General features: G+C 54.8%; 12 protein-coding genes across 12 annotated transcripts; 6 read left to right on the top strand and 6 right to left on the bottom strand.

Annotated features, from left to right (window-relative positions):
* Nucleotides 1–146: 146 nt before the first annotated feature.
* Nucleotides 147–901, top strand: F5Z01DRAFT_194554 (RmlC-like cupin domain-containing protein). Its single transcript, XM_046258026.1, has 3 exons — nucleotides 147–263; nucleotides 323–565; nucleotides 636–901. Exons 2-3 carry the CDS (start codon nucleotides 349–351, stop codon nucleotides 878–880), a joined length of 462 nt encoding a protein of 153 aa, XP_046122299.1. The 5' UTR covers nucleotides 147–263; nucleotides 323–348; the 3' UTR covers nucleotides 881–901.
* Nucleotides 902–2,767, bottom strand: F5Z01DRAFT_194606 (Alpha/Beta hydrolase protein). Its single transcript, XM_046258028.1, has one exon. It carries the CDS (start codon nucleotides 2,351–2,353, stop codon nucleotides 923–925), a length of 1,431 nt encoding a protein of 476 aa, XP_046122298.1. The 5' UTR covers nucleotides 2,354–2,767; the 3' UTR covers nucleotides 902–922.
* A 235-nt stretch (nucleotides 2,768–3,002) lies between these two features.
* On the top strand, nucleotides 3,003–4,515 carry F5Z01DRAFT_194665 (uncharacterized protein). The gene is made up of 2 exons (XM_046258029.1): nucleotides 3,003–3,933; nucleotides 4,017–4,515. Exons 1-2 carry the CDS (start codon nucleotides 3,182–3,184, stop codon nucleotides 4,216–4,218), a joined length of 954 nt encoding a protein of 317 aa, XP_046122297.1. The 5' UTR covers nucleotides 3,003–3,181; the 3' UTR covers nucleotides 4,219–4,515.
* Nucleotides 4,516–5,021: 506 nt separating this feature from the next.
* Nucleotides 5,022–6,950, top strand: F5Z01DRAFT_194589 (major facilitator superfamily domain-containing protein). The gene is made up of 2 exons (XM_046258027.1): nucleotides 5,022–5,075; nucleotides 5,137–6,950. Exon 2 carries the CDS (start codon nucleotides 5,203–5,205, stop codon nucleotides 6,901–6,903), a length of 1,701 nt encoding a protein of 566 aa, XP_046122296.1. The 5' UTR covers nucleotides 5,022–5,075; nucleotides 5,137–5,202; the 3' UTR covers nucleotides 6,904–6,950.
* Nucleotides 6,951–8,495, bottom strand: F5Z01DRAFT_194720 (uncharacterized protein). Its single transcript, XM_046258031.1, has 2 exons — nucleotides 8,294–8,495; nucleotides 6,951–8,247 (listed from the first exon to the last, which is right to left on the bottom strand). Coding segments are annotated over exons 1-2 (1,251 nt in total). The 5' UTR covers nucleotides 8,295–8,495; the 3' UTR covers nucleotides 6,951–6,997.
* F5Z01DRAFT_194719 (polysaccharide biosynthesis-domain-containing protein) lies at nucleotides 8,496–9,371 on the bottom strand. Its single transcript, XM_046258030.1, has 2 exons — nucleotides 9,159–9,371; nucleotides 8,496–9,108 (listed from the first exon to the last, which is right to left on the bottom strand). The coding sequence occupies exons 1-2, from the start codon at nucleotides 9,243–9,245 to the stop codon at nucleotides 8,698–8,700; spliced, it is 498 nt and encodes a 165-aa protein (XP_046122294.1). The 5' UTR covers nucleotides 9,246–9,371; the 3' UTR covers nucleotides 8,496–8,697.
* Nucleotides 9,372–9,988: 617 nt separating this feature from the next.
* On the top strand, nucleotides 9,989–14,273 carry F5Z01DRAFT_679056 (P-loop containing nucleoside triphosphate hydrolase protein; the record flags this gene model as incomplete). Its single annotated transcript, XM_046265492.1, has 3 exons — nucleotides 9,989–10,464; nucleotides 10,508–11,168; nucleotides 11,220–14,273. 3 exons carry the CDS (start codon nucleotides 9,989–9,991, stop codon nucleotides 14,271–14,273), a joined length of 4,191 nt encoding a protein of 1,396 aa, XP_046122293.1.
* A 142-nt stretch (nucleotides 14,274–14,415) lies between these two features.
* Nucleotides 14,416–16,679, bottom strand: F5Z01DRAFT_689677 (serine/threonine protein kinase; the record flags this gene model as incomplete). The annotated part of the gene is made up of 3 exons (XM_046266088.1): nucleotides 14,416–15,084; nucleotides 15,140–16,581; nucleotides 16,633–16,679. The coding sequence occupies 3 exons, from the start codon at nucleotides 16,677–16,679 to the stop codon at nucleotides 14,558–14,560; spliced, it is 2,016 nt and encodes a 671-aa protein (XP_046122292.1). The 3' UTR covers nucleotides 14,416–14,557.
* A 1,774-nt stretch (nucleotides 16,680–18,453) lies between these two features.
* F5Z01DRAFT_746686 (glycosyl hydrolase family 61-domain-containing protein) lies at nucleotides 18,454–19,291 on the top strand (the record flags this gene model as incomplete). Its single annotated transcript, XM_046266958.1, has 3 exons — nucleotides 18,454–18,508; nucleotides 18,562–18,915; nucleotides 18,976–19,291. The coding sequence occupies 3 exons, from the start codon at nucleotides 18,454–18,456 to the stop codon at nucleotides 19,257–19,259; spliced, it is 693 nt and encodes a 230-aa protein (XP_046122291.1). The 3' UTR covers nucleotides 19,260–19,291.
* A 132-nt stretch (nucleotides 19,292–19,423) lies between these two features.
* On the bottom strand, nucleotides 19,424–21,055 carry F5Z01DRAFT_670087 (pyruvate kinase; the record flags this gene model as incomplete). The annotated part of the gene is made up of 2 exons (XM_046264510.1): nucleotides 19,424–20,594; nucleotides 20,640–21,055. The coding sequence occupies 2 exons, from the start codon at nucleotides 21,053–21,055 to the stop codon at nucleotides 19,424–19,426; spliced, it is 1,587 nt and encodes a 528-aa protein (XP_046122290.1).
* A 639-nt stretch (nucleotides 21,056–21,694) lies between these two features.
* Nucleotides 21,695–22,560, top strand: F5Z01DRAFT_194337 (uncharacterized protein). Its single transcript, XM_046258024.1, has 4 exons — nucleotides 21,695–22,057; nucleotides 22,104–22,179; nucleotides 22,232–22,274; nucleotides 22,323–22,560. Exons 1-4 carry the CDS (start codon nucleotides 21,914–21,916, stop codon nucleotides 22,459–22,461), a joined length of 402 nt encoding a protein of 133 aa, XP_046122289.1. The 5' UTR covers nucleotides 21,695–21,913; the 3' UTR covers nucleotides 22,462–22,560.
* Nucleotides 22,414–24,870, bottom strand: F5Z01DRAFT_194423 (autophagy Atg28p). Its single transcript, XM_046258025.1, has one exon. It carries the CDS (start codon nucleotides 24,384–24,386, stop codon nucleotides 22,659–22,661), a length of 1,728 nt encoding a protein of 575 aa, XP_046122288.1. The 5' UTR covers nucleotides 24,387–24,870; the 3' UTR covers nucleotides 22,414–22,658.
* Between the last annotated feature and the right edge of the window lie 205 nt (nucleotides 24,871–25,075).

The following is a 25,075-nucleotide window of genomic DNA, read 5'->3' as shown; positions in this document are numbered from 1 at the left end:
CATCCCCTTTGCTGCGCAGAACCTCAGCTAGCCGCGACCGAACCCCTGAACCTGAACTGCAATCCACAGCTACGTGCATCCAGGCGTCTGGGCATCTCGGTGTAACTGCAAAGGTCCCCCGGACTGAGTGGCCCATGGTCCGCCAGCTGCCTGCCATAAGCAGCAATCCGAGGACGCAGCGACTCGGCGAACCAAGGGGACGCCCGGTTGTCTCGCGATCCGGGCGACACTGGCCTTCCTCTTCAGGCACTTTTTTCCTCACCGTACGCACTCGTCCCTCACCCGCGCACTGCGGATTCCCCACCACTGACATTCAGTTCAGTCAAACTTCCAGGAACCCACCAGACCATGGCCTCCTTGCTGCCTCTCATCTCGGAGCTCCTGCCCATGGTGATGCCAGCTGCGACGCAGGTGATACGCGCGGGTGATCTGGCACCGACCGGCCCAACCGTCGAGGGGCCTGTCACGCAGCGGCGCGCCGTCGTGGGCAAGTGTGGCATGTGCGCGACAGTGTTGACTATACGTCCGAAACACAGCACGTCCATCAGGCACAACAGTGAGCAGGGTGAGTCGTCCATCTTACTCGTGTCAATTTTGATCTACTCTATCTTGCTAGTCTAACTGTGCTGTGCAAGACACCATCATGTACAGCATCGCCGGCTCCAGCACCGTCCGCGTCAAGGAAGGGTTCGAGGACGAGCTGCATGTCCATGAGCTTGCGACTGGCGACTTCATCTTCATACCGGCATGGACCGAGCATCAAGTCTGCAACGGCTCGGACCAACAAGACGCGGTGTGGCTCGTTGTGCAGCACGGCTCGCATCCGGTTGGCGCAGAACTTGCAGACTGGGGCGGCGCGGTGACGGCAACGCATGACTAAAAAGTCAGATCCTCTCGTTGCGTTCAGATCAGATATGAAGTATCAATAGGCGGCCGTCGTCGCATGCACCAGATCGACCAGCGTCTGCAGGCCTCGCCGGTCGTCAAAGACCTGTGCGTGGTCGAGACCGGGGAAGCTGACCACCTGGACATTCTTCTCCTGCTCCAGATACTCACCCACCGCTGCCGTGTTCACAATGATATCCCGCCCGGCCAAGGACACCGCCACCTTGCGGTCGTTGTGCAAAAGGTCTTCGGCCCAGATGATGTTCTCGCGCCAGAAAAAGTGCCGTCCCAGGCAGTGGGCCACCCCGGGGTCCGTGCTGGCAAAGTACCACAGCTGCCACTCGTTGGCCAGGCGAGGACGTCGCCGGGTGAAGTTGTACGCGACATGAGGCAGATGCAGCATGATGGTCACTGGGTCGGTCAGGACCACAGAGGTCACCCGGGACTGCAGCAGCGGCGAGCCGAGGACATGCGTCGTCAGGACCGAGCCGTACGAGTGGGAGACGAGAGCCACCCGGTCCCAACGGTGGTGGTCGAGGATCGTCACCATTTGTCGCACAAACTCGACGCGGTTCGGCGGCGGATCTGTCAGCCGGAATGAGATGGGTAGCAGCTCGATAGCTACGATGCCCGTGTTACTCCTCCTGCGAATCCCGTTCAGGAAGCCAATGTACGTGAGCAGCCCGATGCCGATACCGTGGAAGAAGACGACGGGTTGCTGGGTGTTGTTCGCCTGGTGCGGGTGGTACCAGTAGCTCAGATTGCGGACGGGCGACCTTTTCGACGTCCAGAGATTCTGCGGCCGCGGTGGGAATGTCTGACGAGCAGACTCAGCCGCATGGTATTGGAAGCCATACCACATCATCAGTGCATGTGTCGCTTGATCGACCATGAAGACGACGGCGTACCAGAGCAAGCCACGGTATGCCGTCTCGATCTTGTCGAATGTCAGCCTGAGAGATTTGACGGAGCTGCGGCCTGGTTCCAACTTTCGACCCAGGGCTTGTTCGATGCCAGCCACGTAGTCTTCCAACTCGTCCTCGTCGCCGTCCGCGGACGACGTGCCGTCATGGTCGAAGAAGGCCCATAGCAGGAACTCGCGGACATTGTCGCGTCGAATGTCGTCCAGGTCCGCCCCCAGAAACCACCCTTGTACGTACGCCGCCGGATCTGGTGCAGTGGTGATACATCTTTGGAACAGAGCGCGTCGTTCGTCGCGCGTTGGAGGTGCGGGGTGCTGGGCTTGGAGTCTGAGCCGTCGTTGCGCAGGCTTCCAGGCGAGGACGTAGAAGAAGGCTTCGGCGAGAAGCAGGACCGTGAAGGTCCAGGTCGAGAAGAACGTCCAGGCTTTTGCGCCGTGGACGCTGGTCAGCAGGACAATTGGGATACTGTAGAGAATTGGCGCGTATCGAAATGCGAATATAGACACGCGGATCAACATCCACTCAACCGTGGACGTCCCTATCATCTTCGCCTGATGTCTCTCGTATCACTGGAGTGCGAAGAGGTCGTTCAAACGAGTGGTCTAGGGCTCATCTCTACATGGCGGACAGTGCAAAGGTTCCTCGGTCCCCAACGCAAATCATGTTGAGGTTGGGCTGAGTTGGGTGAGGAGCGGGTGATCGCCAGGCTTCCTCCCATTTCGTCGTTCACCAAATCACCATCCGTGGCCGATGACGCACCAGACGCACCCTTCCTCTTCCTGCACACTGCTCTCCGCCAAAATGACTTCTCAACGCCCATACTTCACACCCAGTCATTTCGTTGGTCTGCAATAGCTCTGGAGTAAAAGGAAAATAATCAGGTATTATTGGCAATGCGGCTGGTGCTGTGTTTCGTAAAGCAGCAAAATGGCTACCTACGTAGGTAGCACGAAATTCGCCAGCCACACCCAAATGCGACGACAGAAACATTTCACCGAAGCGCAAAGAGGCCATATCGGTTGTATATCATTACTTATTAGTCACTGGAAATGTTGTATGCTCAATAGCAGCTGCCTTGGAGGAATGTCAGTTTGGAAAGGGCTTCTAGATCCTCGCCTCAACTCGGAAAGCAAAGACTGCCTTCAAAGCTGATATTTGCTCGCCTTTCATTCCAGTACTTCTCTTGGCGATTGTTAGAAAGAGTGAAGCGTCTGGCGATTGACATTTTACTGTGCTACTCTGTATTCGAGGTGGATTGCACGAGTTACTAGTCAAATGGTAGGGTAACCATTACGTCATCTCGGGATAGCCTTCAACTACCGGGTACGCGATTCTCTCGCAAACATTTACTCATTTCTCACTCCATCCTGACCATGGCGGATCGATATATTCTCCGCGTGACGGCTGGTCCAGGTTACGACGAGAAGGATCATGTCCTCGTACCCGTCAACGAGACCGAGCCGGTCAAGATCGCCAGTCCACTGGCGACGATCGACTTGTCGGTCCGTGTGAGGGACTACAATGGGCTGCCTCGTGGCTCCCCAAGCTCTTCCAAGTACTTTGAGACGGAACCGCACGCCTACAACCAGGATCAGTACAGTATCTGCTTCAGCTTCACCCCTCACGCGCCCAAGGGCGTTCAGAGCGGTGAGCAGAAAGACGGCATCAAAGGCACGGATTTGCAATTTGGCAATGATTTCGACCGTCCGATTCGGGACAAGCTCCCACCAGGATTCAGCACGGCAATGAACATTGTGAAGTGGTGGATCGACCCTGGCCTCGATGGGGACGCGTACGCTGACCGGCCGCACCTCTACGGCCCAGCTCTGTCGTCGTTGAATGCGTTGCATGTTGGCGCACCCGAAATCGCAGAAGACAAGGGCGGCATCTTTGTCGAAGAAGGCGGCGGCGAAGACGTGAGGGCCGAGTTGGGCATGCCCGTTGACGGGAAGGGACGTATGAAGTGGGGACTAAACGATGCCAACAAGGAGTCCTGGCTGTGGAAGTACGGGGAGACGTACGGGATGGACTTTTACAACCCTTACATTGACTTCTCGACGTTCTCCCTGCGGCTGCCGGGCTTCCATCTCCCGATATTGAAGTACTGGGACGGACAAGGGCTACGGTATGTTGTCACGCCCTGAATTGATTTATTTGTGCGGGAGGAGGTTGTTTAACTGAGATGGACAGATGCTCACACACACTTAGATATGTTCTCCGAAACCGCCTGACGGGCGAGGTGTACCTCGCAGTGTGCTTCACGATCCACCTGAAAGAGGATGTCGACGAGGAGGGCAATATCAAAGAGAAAGCGAAAGAGCAGGGTCGGAAAGACGACGAGAGCAGACAGAAGGAGGCAGCGGCGCTATCAAGCCAGGCAAAGAACACAGCGGAAGATGATTTAGACTGATTGCTAGACCGGTCCTTTGTGGAAGCGGTGTTTGTGCTTGCGAGAGTAAGCATATAGACGGGTATCAAGCTAACCTTTGCGTTTTACATTAATTACTTATAAGCATATCGAGTTGGTTTCCATAATCCCATAAGGAGCCATTAGGCTGTCTCCACCCCATCTACTCGGCCTTGAAGGGGGCGATCGCTATTCGAAGCCTGGCAAGGAGCCCAACGGAGGAGTCAGGCTCGGTAGGGCCTCGACACTTTACGACGGAACAATTCTCTCTGCTCCAACTTCTGAGACGACGCGAATGTGTGGATCCGGCGTTGATATACTGGCTCTGGGGCTAGACTCGGAACCTGCGGCTTGCCACGAGTCAAATATTCCGAGTGGTGGATAATACGGGAGCAGCTGCAGGCTCAATATGGCCTGGGATTTATATTTGACATAGGGCGCATTAGGAGCTTTGTTGGTGTAAAGCGCACGACTACTTGCTGCCTGACAACTTTGTGCGCCCTGTCCGTGCAATCTTCACTCCCTCAGGGCCCTCAGGACCCTCACACATCTGCTCGTCCCACACCATTGTGATTTGTGCGGTCATGTTCGGAAATAATGAGGAATCGCGGGGCCCATGGCGAATCAAGAATGAGAGTCGGGGACCGACCGACTGGCGCGGGCCGGTCATCGTTTCGAAGCCCATCCATCTCCTTCTTATTGCCGACAAGGCTTGGCCTTCGCCCGTCCGTCTCCTGCTCAACAGCTCCGACTTGTTGCAGACTGGAACGCGCCCACAGGTTCGTCCGCGTCCGTTCCCTCGTAGCTCGCTGATGCAAGTCTGGTTGAACGCTGACCTGCAGACGAACCCTGTCTCTTGCGTGCGTGCGGATGCCCTAGGGTGTCTACGACAAGTGACTCACGCGTTAGACAATCCCTCAGTTCCAGACTTCCTACAAAACCTCACCCATAGCTGGGCAGAAATGGTCAAGACATTGAGCCCTCAGCATGACCGACGCCGAGAAGATCCAGGGAACTGCTGGCCAGCACGGTGCTGCACTCAATGAGCAGGCCCCCATCTCGCATCTCTACCTGACATTCGAGTCGGATCTACCACTCCCACCAGGCCAGCCGCCGTCGATTTCCCCTCCCGACTTGAGGCGCTACACATCCCCATACACATGGAGCTACCCTCATAAACTAGTCGTCCTTGTCCTGGGATGCGTCTCGACCTTTCTGACAGCCTACACGGCTGGCTCGTACTCACCACCAGCGACCTACATCGCTGCTGACCTTGGGACCACCCCGCTGATTGTGCTCCTGGGCATCACCACGTTTTGCATTGGCTTCGCTCTGGCACCCATGGTCCTCGCGCCCGTCTCCGAGATCTGGGGCCGCTATCCAGTACTCGTGGCCGCCGGCGTCTTTTTTTCGGCCTTTCAGATTGCGTGCGCCCACGCGCCGAACCTCGCTGCCATGTTCATCTGCCGTTTCTTGGTAGGCTGTAGCGCCAGCGTCTTCAGCTCCATTGTCGGCGGGGTCATTGCCGACGTCTACAGCAAGGAGGACAGAAACACGCCCATGGCGATCTACAGCGGCTTCGTCCTCGGAGGGACTGGTGCTGGCCCATTGGTGTGCGCGGGCATCGTCAAGGCTTTGGGAGACACGTGGCCTTCAGGTGCCTGGAAATGGTGCTTCTGGCATCAGGGCATCGCAGACGGCCTGCTTGTCCTGGCATTGGCAACTTGCTTTCGTGAAACAAGGGGTTCTGTGCTCCTCTCTAGGAAGGCAAGGAAGCTCAACGAGTGGTATGACGCACTGGAGAAGCAGGGCATCTATGGAGTCTGGGTGAGAGACTCGGACTTCGCACCCAGGACATCAGCCTCGTCTGCCGAGTCCACCTCGGACGAGAGTAGAACCCTACGTCGTCTACGCTGGAAAGTACAGGCTGACGAGGAGCGAGCGTCCTTGGGCAGCATGGTGGCTACGTCAGTCCTCCGACCCTTCTATATGCTCGCCACCGAGCCAGTCGTCTTGTCCTTCTCCGTATGGGCCGCCTTCTCCTGGGCTGTGCTGTACTTGGGGTTCGCGGTCGTCCCGTACTTGCACCGGGGAGATTTCGCAGCGAGCTATCCCACCTATGCGGCCATGATTGTCGGCACAGCCCTGGCCACGATTGTCAGCATCTTTCAAGAGCGACTCCTCGAGAACAAGAAGTGGACGGGGGAGGAAAGGACGACATCCCGCTTCTGGCTCATGATGCGCAGGCGCTTTCCGAGGGACGCCCCCGAGGCTCGGCTGTACTTCTGCTGCATCACCGCCCTGCTGTTGCCCATCGGTCTCTTCGTGGCATTCTTGCCCAGCCAGACTGCTCAACCTGGCGACCCGGGCATTGTCCTCGCCGTGGGCATCGGTCTGGCTACCTGGGGCATCTACGTCATCTACCTTGCCTCGTTCAACTATTTTGCCGACACGTACCACATCTACGCCTCTTCAGCCCTCGCGGCCAACGGTTGCTGTAGAAATGTCCTTGGCGGTGGGTTCCCGGTCCTGACAGGGCTGATGTTTGACGGCATGGGTGTCAGGGGTGGAGGCATCATGCTGGGCAGCGTGGCGATAGTGCTCGGCTTCATTCCCATTGTGCTTGTGAGGTGGGGAGCCAGGATCAGGTCCCGAAGTAAGATGGCGACAATGTTGCAGAAGTCGTAATTGATGAGCTGATGTCCTGAATCTAAATATGAAATCGATGCCATGTCTGTGCTTCAAATGCTCTGATACGCTGTTCCCGATATTGGAAACAACCTTACGACGTTGTCGCGAACTTCCGAGATAGAACCCGGGGCCTGCCACCGAGTTTGTTGGCCAATTTCTTGACCAGCCTGATTCTTTCGACCTTGTTGATACTACTGTCCGCCGAACTTTTGGCTTGATACACGATGCCGCGAACAGGTAGCGCAAAAGAACCGCCAGCTTGCACCGTGGGTCGAGGCGGCATACCTGTGCCCTGCCAGTCCGCGTGCATCACAGGGTCCATTTCGTGGTCATCCAGCACAAGACCGCCTTTCCCATCGTCGATCATCGATGTTTGACCAGACAGCCTTCCCCAGGGACTTGCCCCTCTGAGTCGGTACACAACCCGCCCTTCTGTCTGGGGGAAGATAGCCTTGATGAACATGCGCGCATACATATCGCTAAAGCCACACATTCTCAAATTTTCAACGTTGCCTTTCAAATACAGAAGCGAATCAAAGATGTGAAGATGCACATCTGGACAGTAGTACTGTTTCTCCTTGGCTGATGGCGCCAACGACAAGGACGACGTTGACGTGAATGATGTTGCATTCGTCGATTCACTCCCGAAAGAAGAAACCTCACTCAACTCAACACGATCAGGTCGAACACCGTGATATCGGCGAGCGAGGAGTGTGAGGTTTTTCAGAGGAGTAGTTCTCTCAATGTTCGCTTTGCCAATGGTGTGGAGGAGGCGACCAAGCTGACCTAGTCCAGGCCGAAGGTCTGCACCCTCTGGTCCGAAGCCAAGCTTGCTCAGGTCAACTTCAAGGATCAAATTCTGCATCCGATGCACGTGTGTACTGAAGAAATACTGAGTGAGGGGGCTGATCCGCGGGCCGGTGTAAGGCGAGAGCGTGACGTGAACAGTATTGTCCGCGAAGAGGACGTGCAAAATATCGTCTCGAAGCAGCTTACTGGTCAATAATGGAGACTCGAGAGAACGAAGAATAACCGCAAACGGAGTGAAACTGTTGCTATGCCATGCGTGCTTGGTGAAGGCCCTTTGGGACAATGTCAGGGGCTTGTCACGCTTTGGAACAAGGTAGCGGCAGATCTTGCGCCTGACGTGCTCTGGAAGGTGGGCATAGCTAGATGCTCTGTGCTCCGAGGAAAGGGCTGACGCTGTTGCCGATGCCGTGCTGGATGCTTGGTCGATATCTCGCAGTGTAGATTTGTGGACGACAATGTCGAGCGTTCGGTCCCAAGGAGGAGAGTAGTCGTTTGCTAAGTTTGACTTCGACTTTTGGCTTCCAGGTTCCACTGGCCACGTTAGTCTGCTATCGAGTGCCCCATGCGATGCTAGTACTTCTGGCGTCTGTGTTGGCTGGGCTCGTACAGAGAGATCGTCCTCTTCAGGAGTGTGGTAGAGATGCAGACTGTGATGGTGATGTGATGTGAATGGGCTCACATCTCACATTGAGAGTGCTTTCATGGGCCAGTCAAGTTTTTTGGTACTTGTGTTCGTCCAATGTAGTCAGAGCCTTCTCGTTCCTCAAAAGTAAGGACCATGGAATCAAAGCGCCTGATCCATCGGTGAGAATCGGTGATTCCGCAATCTCAGCGAAAGGTGACTCGAATCCACGTGGGTATTTGACTTGTTCATTCAAGAGTCTATATGCCGTTCAAATCGTCAGGGTTCGCCTGCGTCGCGGCTTTCCGCGCAACGCTCCCATACTTCAACAACCAGATGCGCTGCCAAGGTCCGTCACTTTATTTCGCCTGTCTCTCCTTCTCGGCCTTCTCAAAGATCCAGTCATTCAGCCCCTTCTTGTTCCTTGCAATCTCAATAGCATAGAACTGCATACGCGGCACGAAGATGGTCGTGTCCTGGTCGTACTCCTTCCCGGGGTGGTTCCGCACCATGGTACCAAAGTTGTAGTCGTCCACCCTCTTCTCGTACGCCATCATGAACGGGCGCCACTTCTCCTTGCCTGCTTTCGACTTCATCTCGTCCTCGTTGATCGTGGCGGCGGGGTCAAAGTCGGGGAATGTGAGCATGAGGTGTGTGTAGATTTCGTCGTCGAGCTTGGTGAGGCGCAGCGACGAGCCCTTGACGCGCTCGAGGATAGACCAGTAGGTCGACATGTGCTGGACGACCTTGACTGCGAACTGCTTCTCCATCTGATCCGAGAGTTAGCGTTACATCTTTGAAGGGGTGCTTGTACACGCACATCCTCGCTGTTACCCGCTTCCTCGGGGTTGAAGTCCTTGGGCAACGGGCCGCTGGGGCCGTTGGCCATCTGCTCCATGGGATCCATAATGACGGTCGTGTTGTTTTGTTTGAGATGAGAGCAGTTGAGGGCGACAATAGTCGGATATGGGTTTGATAACTGTGTTACTGTCGGTAGAGGAAAAAAGATGTCCGTCGCAAAACGTGGGGTTGAAGATTTTGGAGGGGCACTGAATGACGCACGTACTGTGCGAGGGGTGTGCGCTGGACTGAATGACCGTGCAAATCACACTGTACGCATCCATAGCCCCGAATCTTCTACCCGACCCCAGAAGTTACTATGTACTTTAGTCATACCAACAAGTGCGTGTCACCCAGTCTTCGAAAGTCGGACCTTGTGTGTATCTCATTGTGCGGACTCCTCATCAATCCGATTATCCGACGCCATGGACTTTGGCAACGAGGTGCACGGGCACGTGGAGGCGCAGTCGCCTTCATGTCAAGAGTCAAGACCTGAGGCAGTGCTCAAATCGGACTCAGCATCACTGATAAGAGATGAAAGCTGAGGTAGCACCAAGCCTAGAGCCTTGCATGTCCCGAGAAAATAGCACTCATAGAATGCGCCCTGTTTCCGCTTACCATTGTCCGTGGCTCGAGCGCCCACCCACTCGACCACGGTGCGGACCTCGCTCGAGGAACAATACTAACCGTCAGTCGAGGGCTTCAAGATGGCCAAGTCCATGAAATTGTATCCAGATATGGACTCTGAGACCATGTCAGTTTCAAAGTGCTCTCTCTCACGCGAGAAATGTCGACTCGCGCATCTAAATCATGGCGAACATGAATGTCAACGAATCGGCGGATGAAGCTCCATTCCTCGAGGCAGCAAACGAGGCCGTCGTTCAACCTAAAAAGTCCTCCTGGAAACACCTCTTTTCATTTACCAAGTGGTCTCACGCTGGTGCGATTTCCTGGGCTTTCCTCGCTACGGCCATCACGGCGGGACTCAAGGCCGCTCTCCCTGTTTTGCTCGGCGAAACGTTCAACGTCATCAGCGATTATGGCATGGGATTCATCAACGGTACCGAGGCCACCAGCCGCATGTCACGGTGGTGCCTAGTGTTGATAGGGGTCGGTGCTGGCAACTGGGCGGCTAACTCAGCGTTCCTCGCGTTATGGGTGATCTTTGGCGAGCTGCAGGCGAACGCGGCTCGACACGACATCTACCAAAGTCTCCTGAAGAAGGATATGACATGGTACGATTCGCAGAGCCAGGGCATTTCCAGCTTGCTCTCACGGATACAGACGTAAGTACTTTGCTCGGTGGCAGGATCACAGCTGATCAATAAGCCAAACGCGCGAGCTGCAACTAGGCACATCCCAGATCCTCGGCCTACTCTTTTGTGAATTCTTCACAGCGCTTGCGTCCATCGGTATCGCCTTGCTCTACGCTTGGAAACTTACACTTGTCCTCCTGGCGACTATGCCCCTGTCGGCCATTGTACTCTCGTTGGCCACACGACCCCTCGAGCCGGCTATACAGGCCCAGCGTAAAGAGCTTGCTACTGCGTCCAAAAAGGTTACTTCGTCCATCGTCGCCATAGATCTCGTCAAGATCTTCGGCGGATACGATCAGGAGACGGAGCAGTACGTTCAAAACATTCAAAGAGCAGCAAAATACTACACGATCCAAGCCCGATGCATTTCCATACAAATGGGCTATGTGGCTTTCTGGGTGATTGCCATGTTTGTTGTTGGCTTCTGGTACGGTCTGTCGCTTGTCGAGGATGGCTTGCGGCCCGGCAGTGTTCTGACAGCGTTTTACGCCACGCTCGCGGCTTTCCAAGGCGCCGAAGCACTGGTGCCGCATTGGCTGGTCTTGGCGAAGGCCATGTCGGCGGGTTCTTTTCTCGAGGCAGTCGTGGCTCCGAAGAATGGCGGTCGAGAGATTGCACGCGTGGGTAGGCATGTGAGGCCACCAACGTGTACCGGTGATATCGAACTGAACAATGTGAGTTTCCGCTTTGTTATCATGTGTAGGGGTTCATACTAACAAGGCCAGGTCAGCTTTGCTTATCCTAGCAACCCGGACACCATCGTCTTACGACCATCGACCCTTTCCTTCCCCGCGGGCGAGATGACTTTCCTCGTAGGCCGCAGCGGATCTGGGAAGAGCACGATTGGGAACCTTATTGCCAACTTCCACGAGCCCCTGAAAGGCGACATTCAGATAGACAACGTGTCGATGCGGGTACTGGACGAACAGTGGGTGCGCGAAAATATCACCCTTATCCAGCAGACCAGTATCTTGTTCAACGACACCTTTTTCAAAAACCTTGCATTTGGTCACCGGGATCCTGAGTCAGCAACCCAAGCCGAAGTCTTGAGCGCCTGTCATTCCGCCATGCTACATGATACCCTGGCTAGTCTACCCCAGGGATTGCAGACTGATGTTGGCTCCGAGGGCCATAACCTGAGTGGAGGCCAAAAACAGCGCTTGGCCCTTGCTCGCGCACGTCTCCGCGATCCATCAATCCTCATCCTTGACGAGGTCACGAGTGGCTTGGATCAGTTGAGCAAGACGCTTGTCATGGACGCTATTCGGCAGTGGCGACGCGGCAAGACTACAATCATCGTCACGCATGATGTCTCCCAGATTGAAGACGATGATTTTGTTTATGTCATGGACAGCTCGTATCTCGTGCAAGAGGGGTTCAAAAAGAATCTATTGGAGCAAGAGAATGGTCACTTTGCGTCTCTGGCTTCTCCCCATGGACACCAAGACTCACCGGAAATTCGGATCTCGGCTGTCGACACGATAGACTCGCCCGACACGCCCCTGATCGCGTCTCGCCGCTCACGCTTTGCTGATAGAATCTTCAATGAACTTGAAGTTAACTCGTTGCAAGTCAACAACCTTGGCAGACGCAGTTCACTGCTGCCCGGCCGAGACTATCAACTGCATCTAGGACTGGACGCGGGTCGACTACTGGGCGATAACAGAGCATCCTTCCATGCTGAGGATAGCCAGAACTGGGATGAAGAGAGGAAACGCTTCTCACGCTTTCTGACCCAGCGGTTCTCATTGCCAGAACAGCACGAATTGGTCACAATGCCACAATACGCCACGCGTGCATCTCCAGCGCCAGTACGGCCCTTGTCAAGTCTGACTTCGGATTGGGCCGGGTCTCCCAAAGAGAGCGTCACGTCCGAGGATCTGGAGAAGAGAGCATCATTCATCTTTGGTAACTCCCAGAAAAACAGCGAAATGTCCACCCGTCGACCTAACAGTATTGTCGAGCAACCAGCTGTCCTTGAGCAAGACCCGACACCAGCACTAAAGCCGCCCAAGAAGAAGATCTCTCTCTGGTCAACCCTCAGGACCGTCTGGCCCACACTCGGTGCCGCCGACCGTATCTTGTTCTGTTTTGCTTTTGTTGTCTGTATCATTGGCGCCACAGCGACTCCTGTGTTCGCCTACGCCCTTTCGCAACTCCTGGGCGTGATGACCTCGCCCGGAGAAAAGACCACCAAGGGAATGAAGTGGGCACTCATCATCCTAGGCGTGGCTGTGGTGGACGGCTTGGGCTGGGGCGGCAGCCGCTACATGTTCGAGCTCGTCGGTCAGAACTGGGTGAACAAGATTCGCATAGAAGTCCTACGACGGATTATGCTGCAGCCAAAACCTTTCTTTGGCAAGCAAAAGAACTCACCCGGCCGAATTGTAGAATGTCTGGACCGCAATGCCGAGGAGATGCGCAACATTGTGGGCAAGTTTATCCCCATCATGGTAGCCATCACCACCATGCTCAGCGCCTCTTTCGTCTGGTCCATGATCGTCTCCTGGAAGCTGACCCTTGTTGCTTTGTCACCGGTGCCCGTCGTTGCCGGGGCTATCAAGGGCTTCACCTGGATCTCTGGAAAATGGGAGGCCAGGTGCAACACGGCAGCGGAAGACACATCTGCAACGTTGACCGAGATTTTCCTCAACATTCGCGTCGTTCGGGCCTTGACTCTGGAGAGTTACTTCACCAAGAAGTACGAGTCGCAGGTCCAGGATACCTTGGCTATTGGCCTCAAAAGAGGCGCCTACACATGCGTTCTCTACGGTGCCTACCAGTCCATTGGATACGTACTTACATCGCTCGTCTTCTATTACGGCACGCTTCTCATGGCCACAAAGGGCGAGATGAATGTGGCATCTCTCATGCAAGTCGTCAATCTCCTGCTTTTCAGCATTGGCAGCGCCGCAGGTATCCTTAGCGGCATACCGCAGCTGACCATGGCGCAAGCGACGGCCTCGCAGATGCTGGAGTATGCCGGCATGTCAACAGAGCCACCCGAGGGACAGCGTGGCAGTTTGAGACCGTACAACTTGCTGCCCATTAGATTGGACAAACTCAGGTTTTCCTACACAAAAACCCAGAGTGATGTCTTGCGAGGCGCATCTTTTGAGATTCACGCTGACAGGGTGACTGCCATCGTTGGACAATCCGGTTGTGGAAAGACGACTTTAGCTTCCATTCTCTTGGGGTTATATCCTCCCTCCGAGCCCTCCTCCCTGACTCTGAACGGCATTGCATCATCAGACATTGATATTGAGCACCTTCGTTCACAGACAGCCTACGTCGCCCAGGCGCCGTATCTGTTCCCTGCTACCATTGCCGAGAACATCACATACGGGCTACCGAGCGGCTCACCCTACTGCGAAACGGCGAGCATCGTCCGCGCTGCCGAAGCAGCAGGCGTTCACGAATGGATCATATCCCTTCCAGAAGGTTACTCTACCCTCATAGGCGATGGCGCACAAGCATTGTCAGGTGGCCAGTCGCAGCGGCTCAGCATTGCGCGCGCACTTGTCCGTCGTCCCAAGCTACTCGTCCTCGACGAACCGACATCGGCTCTGGACGCAGAAAGCGCTGGTATGATACGGCGGACGATTCGCGGCCTGAAGGGGATGGCAGTGGTTCTGGTGACCCATAGCCCGGAAATGATGCGAACCGCGGATTGGATCGTGGTGGTGGGCGAAGGAGGCGTGGTCGCCGAAGAGGGGGGTTATGAATCGTTGATGAGGAATCAAGGGGAGTTCGTCAGGTTGCTACACTGCGGCGAGTAGCCGCGGCATTTGTTAATACTACGTAGTTTATTGTACATATTGGAACACACTGAAGCACTTCAGCACGCGACTTGAATGCTGCAACATCGCCATGATCGAGCTACATTAGAGTGAAAAAGGGGTCGATGCGACCCAGACTGGGTCAAAGGAACGAAATCGGAAGATTGTCGCACATGTGAAGGGATGGGCGGCTGGATGTTTCTGACTTACGGTCTCTAATTTGCTCAATACCGCCAGTACAGAGAATGATACAGGTGTGCGGCAAGCCTTTTGACTCGCTTGGTCTATGTCAAAGCGCAAAGTGCATCTTGCGACCCGGCGATCCACAAACACGTTGCGTGCAGCGCAAGCATTACTAGGCTTGATAGCAGGCCTCGCCATCTGGACGGTCCGAACTCGATATCTCCTTCAGAGCTTTGTCTCGCCAGTTGGTACTCACTGGACGAGGGCACCCGCATGTCTAGCGCGGCAACCAGAAGTAAAGGCACGCCCACGTCGAGGCGGACAGTGTACGGCCAACAGGGACGCAGCAAGGTCAGAATTTTGACGAGGAAGAACCCAAGACGGATGCCTTGGTTCAAGGTATCTCCGTCGAACCCAGTGGCGGCCAGGAAGAGATTTGTCTGGTGCCGTAGCTCGGCCATGCTGCTCCTGGGGGGCGCCATCAACAATGGAGGCGACCGTAATTCAGCTGGCGACGCCGACGTCTCACTCTCGGTATACTCTTGATTTTGCACCAAAGCCAGAGGATGCGGCCGCTCCACGGTGCTCAAAACATGCGGCGCGCGTGGTTTCTCTAGAGCTGTAGACCCTGCCAAAAAGTAAGATCAAGTGTTGTCGAAGCTACCCCGTAGTTAGAAACATACCTGGCACAGGGGTGCTGCCTCTAGCTGGCGAGTCCAGGTTCTGCACACGGTCGTGACCGTTATTCCCAAAGACATTTTCGCCTCTCAGCGCGCTAAGTACCTCGCTCGCGCTGGGTCTTTCTAGAGGATCCAGTGATAGAAGTCTTTTCAGCCACGTGTATAGTCTTGGGGGTAGGTCATCTCTCTTGCGACGCTCATCCTGGAATCCCTTCCACTCGCTAATCTCCGCACGCAATTCGTCATAATCCTCGAGCTCTTCCTGTATCGCATTGGCACTTCGGTACGGCAATGCTCCAAAGCATATGAAGTACAGAATCATGCCTAGAGAGAATATGTCTGACTTTGTCGTGAAATTGCCAAACTGCCCGGATGCGTCTTGCTGTAGGACCTCTGGCGCGCAATACGAGATGGTTCCCGTCGACCCTGTGGAGTTGCGGATCGCATGTTCAGGCTGCACTTCGCCGAAATCACTGATCAGACAGCGCAGCTTTCCGCCTTCCCGATGCAGAAGACAATTATTTGGCTTCAGGTCGCGGTGGATATAGTTGTTGCTGTGCAGATACGCCACACCAGACGTGATATCCCTAAAGAGGGAATAAATCTCCTCGAAGGAAAGTTGCCGACTGCCACCAAGGACATCCTGCGGCTTCTCCGCGTGTCCTTTGGAGCGCCTGCGCATCTGTGCCTTGAGCTCTTCAGTCGTGGCCTCCCTTGGCGCACTGCCTACGATGTACTGATGGAGGTCGCCCCCGTTGCAGTACTGCTGCAGAATGAAGGCGCAGGCAACGCTGGGGCCAAACCTCGTCAGGCGCGTGCTCTCGAGCCAGACGTGACGGTAAGACACCAGATTTGGATGTGACAATTTGTTGAGGAGTCCGACCTCGACGAGGACCTTTTCGAGCCACGTGTGGTCATCGCCAACGGGAACACGCTTACAAGCAAAGTGGCCTAGGTCGCAATTGTCTATCTCATGTCGCACGAGTAGGACGACCCCTTTGCCGCCCTTCCCCAGGACCTTCTCCTCCTTGAAGAACGTCTTGAAGTAGCCTGGGCTAAAGGCTTGCTTGCGAATGCGCGTGCCCTCGCTCTGTGAGATACCAGGACTGCTCGAGAGGAATTCGGTGTTTTCAGGCTCATCGACGCTTGCTGGAGTAGGCGCTCGCGACGCGTGCCCCAGCGCGGGGGGTTGGAATAACCGTTTGACCGAGCTCGGTGGATCTTCTGGTGGTTGAGACTCGCGGGTTCCCGCCTGCAGCATGCGGAAGTACTCGGGGTCCACGTACGAGTCGCCGGTGGGTTGGTCATACGACGATTCAAAGGAGCGGTCGGCATTGCTGCTGCCGCGCGGAAAGGGGCGACGACATGTCGGACACTCGGTGAGGCCCCGGATCTCGAGGCGATGGGATGTTGAATCGCGGACAACGATCGCGTTTCGATGGCGGCTGGACGGGTTGGTTAGCCTTGACCCTTTGACGCTCGGGGCTGCCCCTCACAGAACAATCTCACGGCCCTCCTGGGGCTGATAGGGGATCAAGGACATGGTGGCGTGTTCTTCTCGGGTGTGTTGAAGCTCCGTTCATGCTGTTGAAAGCTGTTCAGAAGGCCATGACTACTCGGAGTTGTACATGGAGGAGGAAACAATGGCCAAGCTTCGGCATGAGTCGTGCCTCGACTGGTCCAGTCGACCACATGCAGTGCTGATGTCACGCCCCGCCCGTGGTGGAACTCGGGCGCTGACAAGAGCCGGCCCCCACCACAGCTCCCTCAGCTGAGCTCCACGGTCGCCGCCAAGCCTGTTGCATGTATAAAAGGACCTTCACTACTCCGTACTTACCCCTTTATTATAAATGAATAAAAAGTTGCGCTTCTTTCACGTAATGTGAGAAGTGGTATGGCTCAAACACAAGCCATGATGTCATTCTTTCTCGACCAGGAGGGTTTCTGGTCATCTGATGGCTGTACTGGAAACTGACTAGCTGTAGCTGCCAGTGAATCAATTGCGCCAACACGTATTATTCATGTAAACTAGCAGCATAGCCTTTTTTTGTGCCATGAGAAGAGTACCATGTTATTAATCATTCAGAAGAATCATACAATCATGTGTAGACCCAGAATTCGTCCTCGAGCCCTTGAGTTGTGCCCTCAATACTCTGGTTCTGCAACATCCTGGTCCACCATGATCTTACTACTCACACCGATCTCCCGCGCAGCAATGTCTTTGTTTAAATTGCTTCTTGGGTGGTATTGAAGAGAATACTGTAGCTCGCGTGGATCTCACGTTAGGTTGTGACAAGATAAGATAAACGAACATGAGAATGTAAAGATAATGCCGGCGTAGTCGCATGGGATTACATGAAGACGCAAAGCGTTGCAATACTTCTTGGGCATCTTCCACATGAGACGAGAGTTTTTTATTACGCCAATGCTTGGAACACATAATAGAGGGCTTCCTGCAAACTATCGGACCCAGAAGAGGTCAGTCTTATGTTGCAGTCACCAACAACGTTGGGCATGGCTACTTTGAATGTAGGCACCAGGATCAACCATTCCACACATTCAGATGCAATGCCTAGACCAAGTATGTCGATCAATCTGCAGCCATGTTACTTGTAGCAACCGCTGTTTCTGTCAGTAAACCCTTTCCGGAGATCGTACTTCAACAACCTACACCCAATGTGGTTCACAATCCCAGATCAGGGTGCAAGTGACCACCAGCGCGTGATGCCCACATGAAGACACCCCTTCTAATGTAGCCAATAGAATTATCTCAAGATATTGGGTACCAGCATGTGCCATATTAGGCTGGCTCGGCAGCCAAGGCCGCCGCGAAACTGAAGCCGGGGGAGCATTCTCTTCGGCTCGGCCGCCGTACTGTGTGCCAAGGACTTACTTGGCCGCCCAATGAAACAAAGCATATCATCAGTGTTGGTAAAGCGTCTGTCAGCAGTCACATGAATGACCAAAGATTGGTCTGTCAGGCCATGCCGTTCATTGGACTCTAGACCGTGCCGGACCCCGAGAGGCATACAGAAATTCTCCGATCCCATAGCAACGTGTGATAAAGTGATTGGGGTTTTAGCCGGATATTATCTGTTTTGCGGGGTCAAGACTGTAAGTATACTACTACATACATAGTATAGGGCAACAACAGGTAGGTAGCATTGTCTCATTCAACCCCTTTTCATCACGGTGAGCCTGGCTCCGTGGTCGCATTGGCAAATAGTATAAACATCTCGCACTTGAAACCACCAAAGTGAGCAATAGATTATCATTCTATAACTGCTTCAGCAAGAAGGCTGATAAGATCCACAAAGATGAAGCCTTCCTTCGCTCTGCTGGCTGTGGCCGGTGCCGTCACAAACGCCCACTGTCAGTAGTAACCCCTTTTCACCTGCGAGCCTCCCGCTAACCCATCTCCCAAGACCTCATTCCTCGCGCCTCCTCAGGCGGTGTGTCGGCCACCGCAGACTGGCAGTTCACGCGCATCACGGAGAACCACTACTCCAATGGGCCCGTCACAGACGTCACGTCTCCCCAAATGACTTGTTACGAGCTCAACCCAGGAACACCTGCTCCCCAGACACTGCCCGTGCGTGCTGGTGGCACCGTCAAGTTCACCATCGCGCCCAACATCTATCACCCCGGCCCAGTCAACGTGTACATGGCCAAGGCCCCCAGCTCTGCTGCCAACTTTGATGGAAAGGGGAACGTGTGGTTCAAGATCTGGGGAGATGCGCCTAAGATCACCTCGTCCTCCATTGAGTTCCCCTCAAACGGTACGTCTCTTCACTGACAGACAGATCGAGATCGCGTATGTTGACAGTGTTCACGCGTAGGCGTCTCGGAGATGGAGATCCCCATCCCATCTTGCATCGCCAACGGCGAGTACCTCATCCGCTTCGAGCAGACCGGCCTGCACTCGGCCTCGTCGATCAACGGTGCACAGCTGTACCTCTCCTGCACTCAGGTCAGCGTGACGGGTGGAACGGGCACATACTCGCCCAGCCTCATGAGCTTCCCTGGGGCATACTCTGCCACCGATCCTGGGCTGCTCATCAACATCTACTGGCCGATTCCTACAAGCTACACTTCTCCCGGTGGTCCGGCTCTGAAGTGCTAGGCGGCCTTTGGGTAGTCACACACGTACATAGCACAATCAGACTGGGTGGCAGCGCTCGAGGTCGGTCATTAACTATTGTCCCAGTCTATGAAGTTGTTCTCCAAACACGTTGCATTGCTCAAATCCACACACAAAGGAAACTCGTCATCTTTTCAATGTCTTGTTTAGTCCGCCTGTCCAATACCCAGGTGCGCAGGGTCTGCACGCACGATGCGCAGGGTGTTTGTGTTGCCCATTCCACCCTTCCAGCCCTGGACCACAACGACAGTGTCGCCAGCGGTCAGGACGTTGAGCTTGAGGGCGTTCTCGACCGCCCACTTGATGCGGCGGTCGACATCCTCCTGCCAGTTGACCTTCTCAAAGTCGGGCTTGGCCTCGGGGAAGAGGAAGGGATACACGCCACGGTAAAGGTGCGAGAAGCGCGAGGTTGTCGCGCTCCTTGTGACCATGAAGATGGGGCACACAGGGCGGTACTTGGAGAGCAGCCTGGCAGACTCGCCAGAGGTGGACAGGACAATGATGCCACCGGCACCGAGATCCAGGGACGCACGCACAGCCGCCATCGCGCACGACTCGACAGTGCTGACGGGGCGCTTGACAAGCTTGCACATCTCCTCAAAGTGGGAGACGTAGGGGATCGAGTTCTCAGCCTTGAGGCACGACTCGTGCATCTCAGAAACGGCCTCGTTGGGGTAGGCGCCCTTGGCGGTCTCACCAGACAGCATGACACAGTCGGCGCCATCAGTAATAGCGTTACCAACATCGGAGATCTCCGCACGCGTGGGACGGGGGTTCTTGATCATGGACTCGAGCATCTGAGTGGCACAGATGACGGGCTTGCCAGCCATGTTGCACATGGCGATGAGCTTCTTCTGCGCGGCGAAAACCTCGGCGGCGGGAATCTCGATGCCCAGGTCACCACGGGCCACCATGACACCGTCGGTGGCGCCGAGGATCTCGGGGAAGTTGTTGAGACCCTGACGGTTCTCAATCTTGGCAATGATCTGGATGTTCTTGCCCTCGGGGCCGAGGACAGTGCGGATGTCCTTGATGTCCTGGGCGCGACGAATGAACGAAGCAAAGACCATGTCTACGTTGTTCTTGACACCAAACTGCAGATCGGCCTTGTCCTTCTCGGAAAGCGCGGGCAGATCGACGTCGGTGTTGGGCAGGTTGACACCCTTCTTGGAGGAGATGAAGCCGTTGTTGCGAGCACGGCACTCAATGGTCTTCTCGTCCTTGATGGACAGGACATCGAAAGCGAGGACACCGTCGTCGACGTAGATGACACGGCCGGGCTTGATGACCTTTGTGATGTTCTTGTAGTCAACGTACCTACAACATTAGCTGAGCTCCATCATTAGGGGAAATGCAACGTACATGTTCTCTGTGTCACACTCTGTCGCGTACTTGTCATCGGTCGTGATGTTGATGATCTTGCCTTGCTCGATGGGAATATCCGCATCGCCCTTGGTGTTGCCCGTTCGGATCTCGGGACCCTTGGTGTCCAGTGCAATGGCGATGGGACGGCCGTCCTGGACCTCGCCAGCCTTGCGGGCATTGTCGATGACGGACTGGTGGTAGTCGTACGAGCCATGGCTGAAGTTCATGCGGACAACATTGAGACCAGCGGTGCGGAGCTTGTTGATGGCCTCGACAGAGTTCGTCTTGGGACCAATGGTGCAGATGATCGAGGAGCGACGCAGGTTGCGCTCGGGCTTGTAGGTTGTGTCGAGGGAGGCGAGCCAGGCGATCTTGCCGCCCAGCTCGAGGTGCTCCTTGGCCGTGGCTGCCATGATGCTGTCGGTGCGTTGACGGAGGGGGGAAATTTCTTGAGGCATGTCAGCGGTCGTCGATGGAGGAAAAAGAGAGTTGAAGAGGTATCAAAGCGTATGGTAGAGAGAAGGGCAGATAAGTAGCAGGGTGATGGGCGACAGAGGTGGGGTGAAATTGAAGGATGCGGTTTTGAAGGTTGCTTCAGGTGAGGGGCAATTCTGCCGCTACTGCCACCACTGCAGCCGCGTAGGTAGGTCCAGTCTTTGCGATAGAGCAATGTGGCTGCAGAAATGACGCGGGTAATGTCTGGGAATGCGCCTTGTCTCACTAGAGTACAATTTCTGCAACTGCTTCGACGGAGGCGACTGTGAAGCGCGGACAGCTTCGATTTTCCTGATGCCAGGCCGGCCCTGCGGGACGACTGGAGGGGCAGCTTCATCAGGCAGCTTCGGGCTTGCTGGAACTTACCTTACCAATTTTGACTCGTCAACGGATAATAATGCGCACAGCAGATACAATCTTCGAGGCCTTGGAATAATAGACGAACGCGGATTCGAGGGTGTTGAGAGATTTTGCTTAATAGACTCCGAAAAAACTCCAGCGACATGCACATTCCAAGTCTAAAAAGTATTAAGGGCCACCTCAACAAAAGACCGTTTGACAAGTCCCTATTACGAATCCCCCACACCCTGTAGATACCAGGCACTAGCAACCTACCAAATCTGCACGCAGGGTCGCGCGATTTTCCTTGCTCGAGATCTTAGCTGGATTCATAAAATTACGCCGAGCCATGTTTATCGATAACCAGGGCGGTGAAAGCTCCGTCGGGCATTTAGCTGCGAGCCCCGCCAGCCTCACGATACGCATATTCTGGCTAAATGCAAAGGTCAGCTTCTCGCGCGTCGGCCCGATGCCAGACGATCCACCTCTGCGAACGCCGCCGCCGCCATTGTCGCATGACAGCTCCACCGCTCAGGACAACAGCTCCCGACGAACAATCACCCAAAACATTCAAAATGGTCGTGAGTACTCCTGTCCCATGCCTGACGACGAGTCTAAGGCGTACAGCTCCTGAACCTACTGACACTGGGCCTCTGGTCAAAGCTGGGACGACTGACGCACTATGCCTTTGACGCCGTGCTTGGTGAGTCTGCCCTGCCCAACCTCTCGAAGTATGGCCTCTAATAGCAATGCAGTCTCGGCTTTCCTCGCCGGAATGAAGCGCTCAACTGGCTTGACGTGAGTCTGGCTCAACCGTCGCCGCATCGCCAGTATTGACAAGTCCAGATTCAAAACCGACCGTGTCGCCGGCGAGAGCAAAGAAATGAGCAAATGGATCGACAACTACCTCGGCGTCGGCGAATGGGTGATGGACCAGTCGGTGGCCATTGCAGGGAGCTCGGGGTATTTTGAGCGCACTCGATGAGATAACGATGTCAGGATGGCGTTGGGTCAAGGCGTTTGGGCTGTTACTGGCGAAGACCGAGATGTATGAGTGCTCTCCCGTTGCTCTTTACATTATACTACGAATATCCGACCAAAACTGCGCCGCTCAGCATGCATGACTCCCTATTATATCCAAACAACACGCCCCGAATGTTACAAATCTATCGATACAGGAGACTAGTCCAGCTTCTCCCTCGGCTCTTGTTGATGCTCTGCCATCAAATCCGGCGGAACGTCGTTGTTGTCGATGCTGCCTGCCGATGCCTGGCTTGTCCGACTATCAACCTTGGAAAGCATAAGACCAGCCGGTACCTCGTTGTCACTGTCCTGCTGGTCTCCGTGTACCTTTTGGCCATCGCGATCTGAGTCGTGGGAGGATGTGCGGTCTACCGGTGGCACATCCAACAGTTCTCTGAGCATATCCTGGCCCTGCTGCAAAGCTTCCAACTCCGCGCCGATAGCGCAGATTAGCAATGTCCAGTTCTTGTCTTCAGCGAGCTCATGGTGCCGCTTCAACTCTTCCATGACCTTGTCCATCTCTGGGAGTTGTGCGCGCAACATCTCGTCCTGGGAGACCTGCTTTTCTTTTCCTTTGGTCGAGAGTGGCTGCTCGCCATTGACAACGGCTCGAAAGCGAGCTTCGTAGTCGGCCACCAGGCGCATGACATCGTTCCATACAATTCCACCTTCTTGGAGCGCTCGTTGCTCACTTTCTACGAGTGCTTTCCGTTTATCGAGGGCAGCGATTTCTTGCTCCCACCAGCCCTTGGCCATTTCAACCGTGCGCCGCTCTGGAATCATGCGCATGAATTCTTGCCCTCCCGTCGAGGGCGCTTTGCCAAGTGCATCGCTATCGAGTGGTTGGAAAGGGGGATGGCGCATGATGCGCGCGACCTCTGAGTCGACGTCTTTCAACGCGCCGCGATACCCACTCAGGCCAGCATCTCTCCGGTTTCTAACGTCGTCCATTTTCTCTCTAAGCCAGCGTCTCTGGTTCCGCATGCTGATGAGCTTCTCCTCGAGCTCTCGGATATCACTTGTGATAGATTCGTAGCGTTCACCAAGCTCCCTTAGCTCTTTCCCCAAGGGCTCCTGCTCATCATCCTCCAGTGTCTTCAATTCGGTCTCAACACTACCCTTGCGGAGGCTCAGTCTGTGTAGTTGGCTCAGAGCCTTCCTGCGCTCCGCAAGAGCATCTCCGACGCGCTGATTCTCTTCGGCCTTGAGCTTCGCAAATGCCGAGATGGACCTTCTTAGTCCCGTCCTTGCTGCTCGTAATCCACGTGGTGTGTTTGGCTTCGGCTGGCGAACGGGGATCACGTCTCCCTCTGCCGTGGCCTGAGGGGATATGTAGAGTGTATTGGCGAGTCGAGAGTTTGACGAGTAGAATGTGCCAGTGGGCGTACTATCTCCAGCATCACTGTACTCGTCTTCACCACTGGCCACGAGACCGTTCGCCTGCGCATCGAGGAGGTCCTGAATCTCGCTTTGTAAAGCCTTCTCGTGTCTCCGGATCGTGCGCCAAGTCGAATCGGTCCTGTATGAGGGTGCCTCGCCCTGCGGTCGATTGTAGTCCCAGATCAAACTCCCAAGACCCGTGTTGCGGGGGGGCTCGCTCGGATTGGGGCTCCTAGATTGCGTCTTTGGTGGCAGTATTGTAGATGTGATCGGTGGTGGAGGTCCTGAGAAGAGAGTTCTGCGCTTTCCTTCCGGTGGCGACCCGAAATAATGCCCCTTGTCCCGCCATGCGTCCGGCGCCGATGACTGATGGGATTTTGGATGGTCAATGAACGCGTCGCGGTGGTCGTCTTCGGGCCACGGCTCGAGCTCTTCCATACTGTAAGCGCTCGAGGAGCGCGCGTTCGAGGGGGGTTCTTTATGGTCATGGGCGCGAGATGTGCGCATGTTGCAGATGGTTGATTGTGTTTCGACGGTCGGTCGACTCGTGCAACGCTCCTGGTGTACCGATAGATGCGATAGCTAGGTAGACAATGACTAGGTATGTCGAGATGGGATTCCCGGGCGAGGAATACTGCAACTGGTGAAATGACTTGGAGTACAGAGAATGGATAAAGCTTCAATGAATGTATATTGACTGAGTAGCGAACAATTAACTTCCAACCCCGGCTGAAGCAAGCTCACGAGGGGAGTCGAGGTGATGCAAGGTAGCAGATGACGCGAGCTGCTGAGCTACGTTGCTCACCACCTAATTAGTCTGAGGCAGCAGAGCATCCTATTAAACTTTAGCCCATTTTGGGTGACCAGACTTTGGCAGAAGAGGATCAATATTGCGGCAGCCTTATATTTCAATAAAACTCATCGGGGATTCACTTATCAGATTTGTATTGGCAAGAGCTTGATTGGCGTTGGATTTGGCACGGTCTGATCACATGCATGGAGGATGGGACAAGTCAACTTGTCAGATCAGATATGCTAAGGTACTAACGCATCAATGCGTCTTCCAAGCACTGATATGTTAGTTTCCTATTATCACCCAGCTGATCACTGACACTTGATCTCAGCACCCGTCAAGGCAACATCATAAGGTAGGCAATGATTGATCTCAAATTTTCATTGATGGCAGAATATGATCT

The sequence above is a fragment of the Emericellopsis atlantica genome (genome assembly GCF_019669845.1).
Source record: "Emericellopsis atlantica unplaced genomic scaffold F5Z01scaffold_2, whole genome shotgun sequence".
NCBI lineage: Eukaryota > Fungi > Ascomycota > Sordariomycetes > Hypocreales > Bionectriaceae > Emericellopsis > Emericellopsis atlantica.
This window is presented reverse-complemented; position numbering and strand designations above follow the sequence as displayed.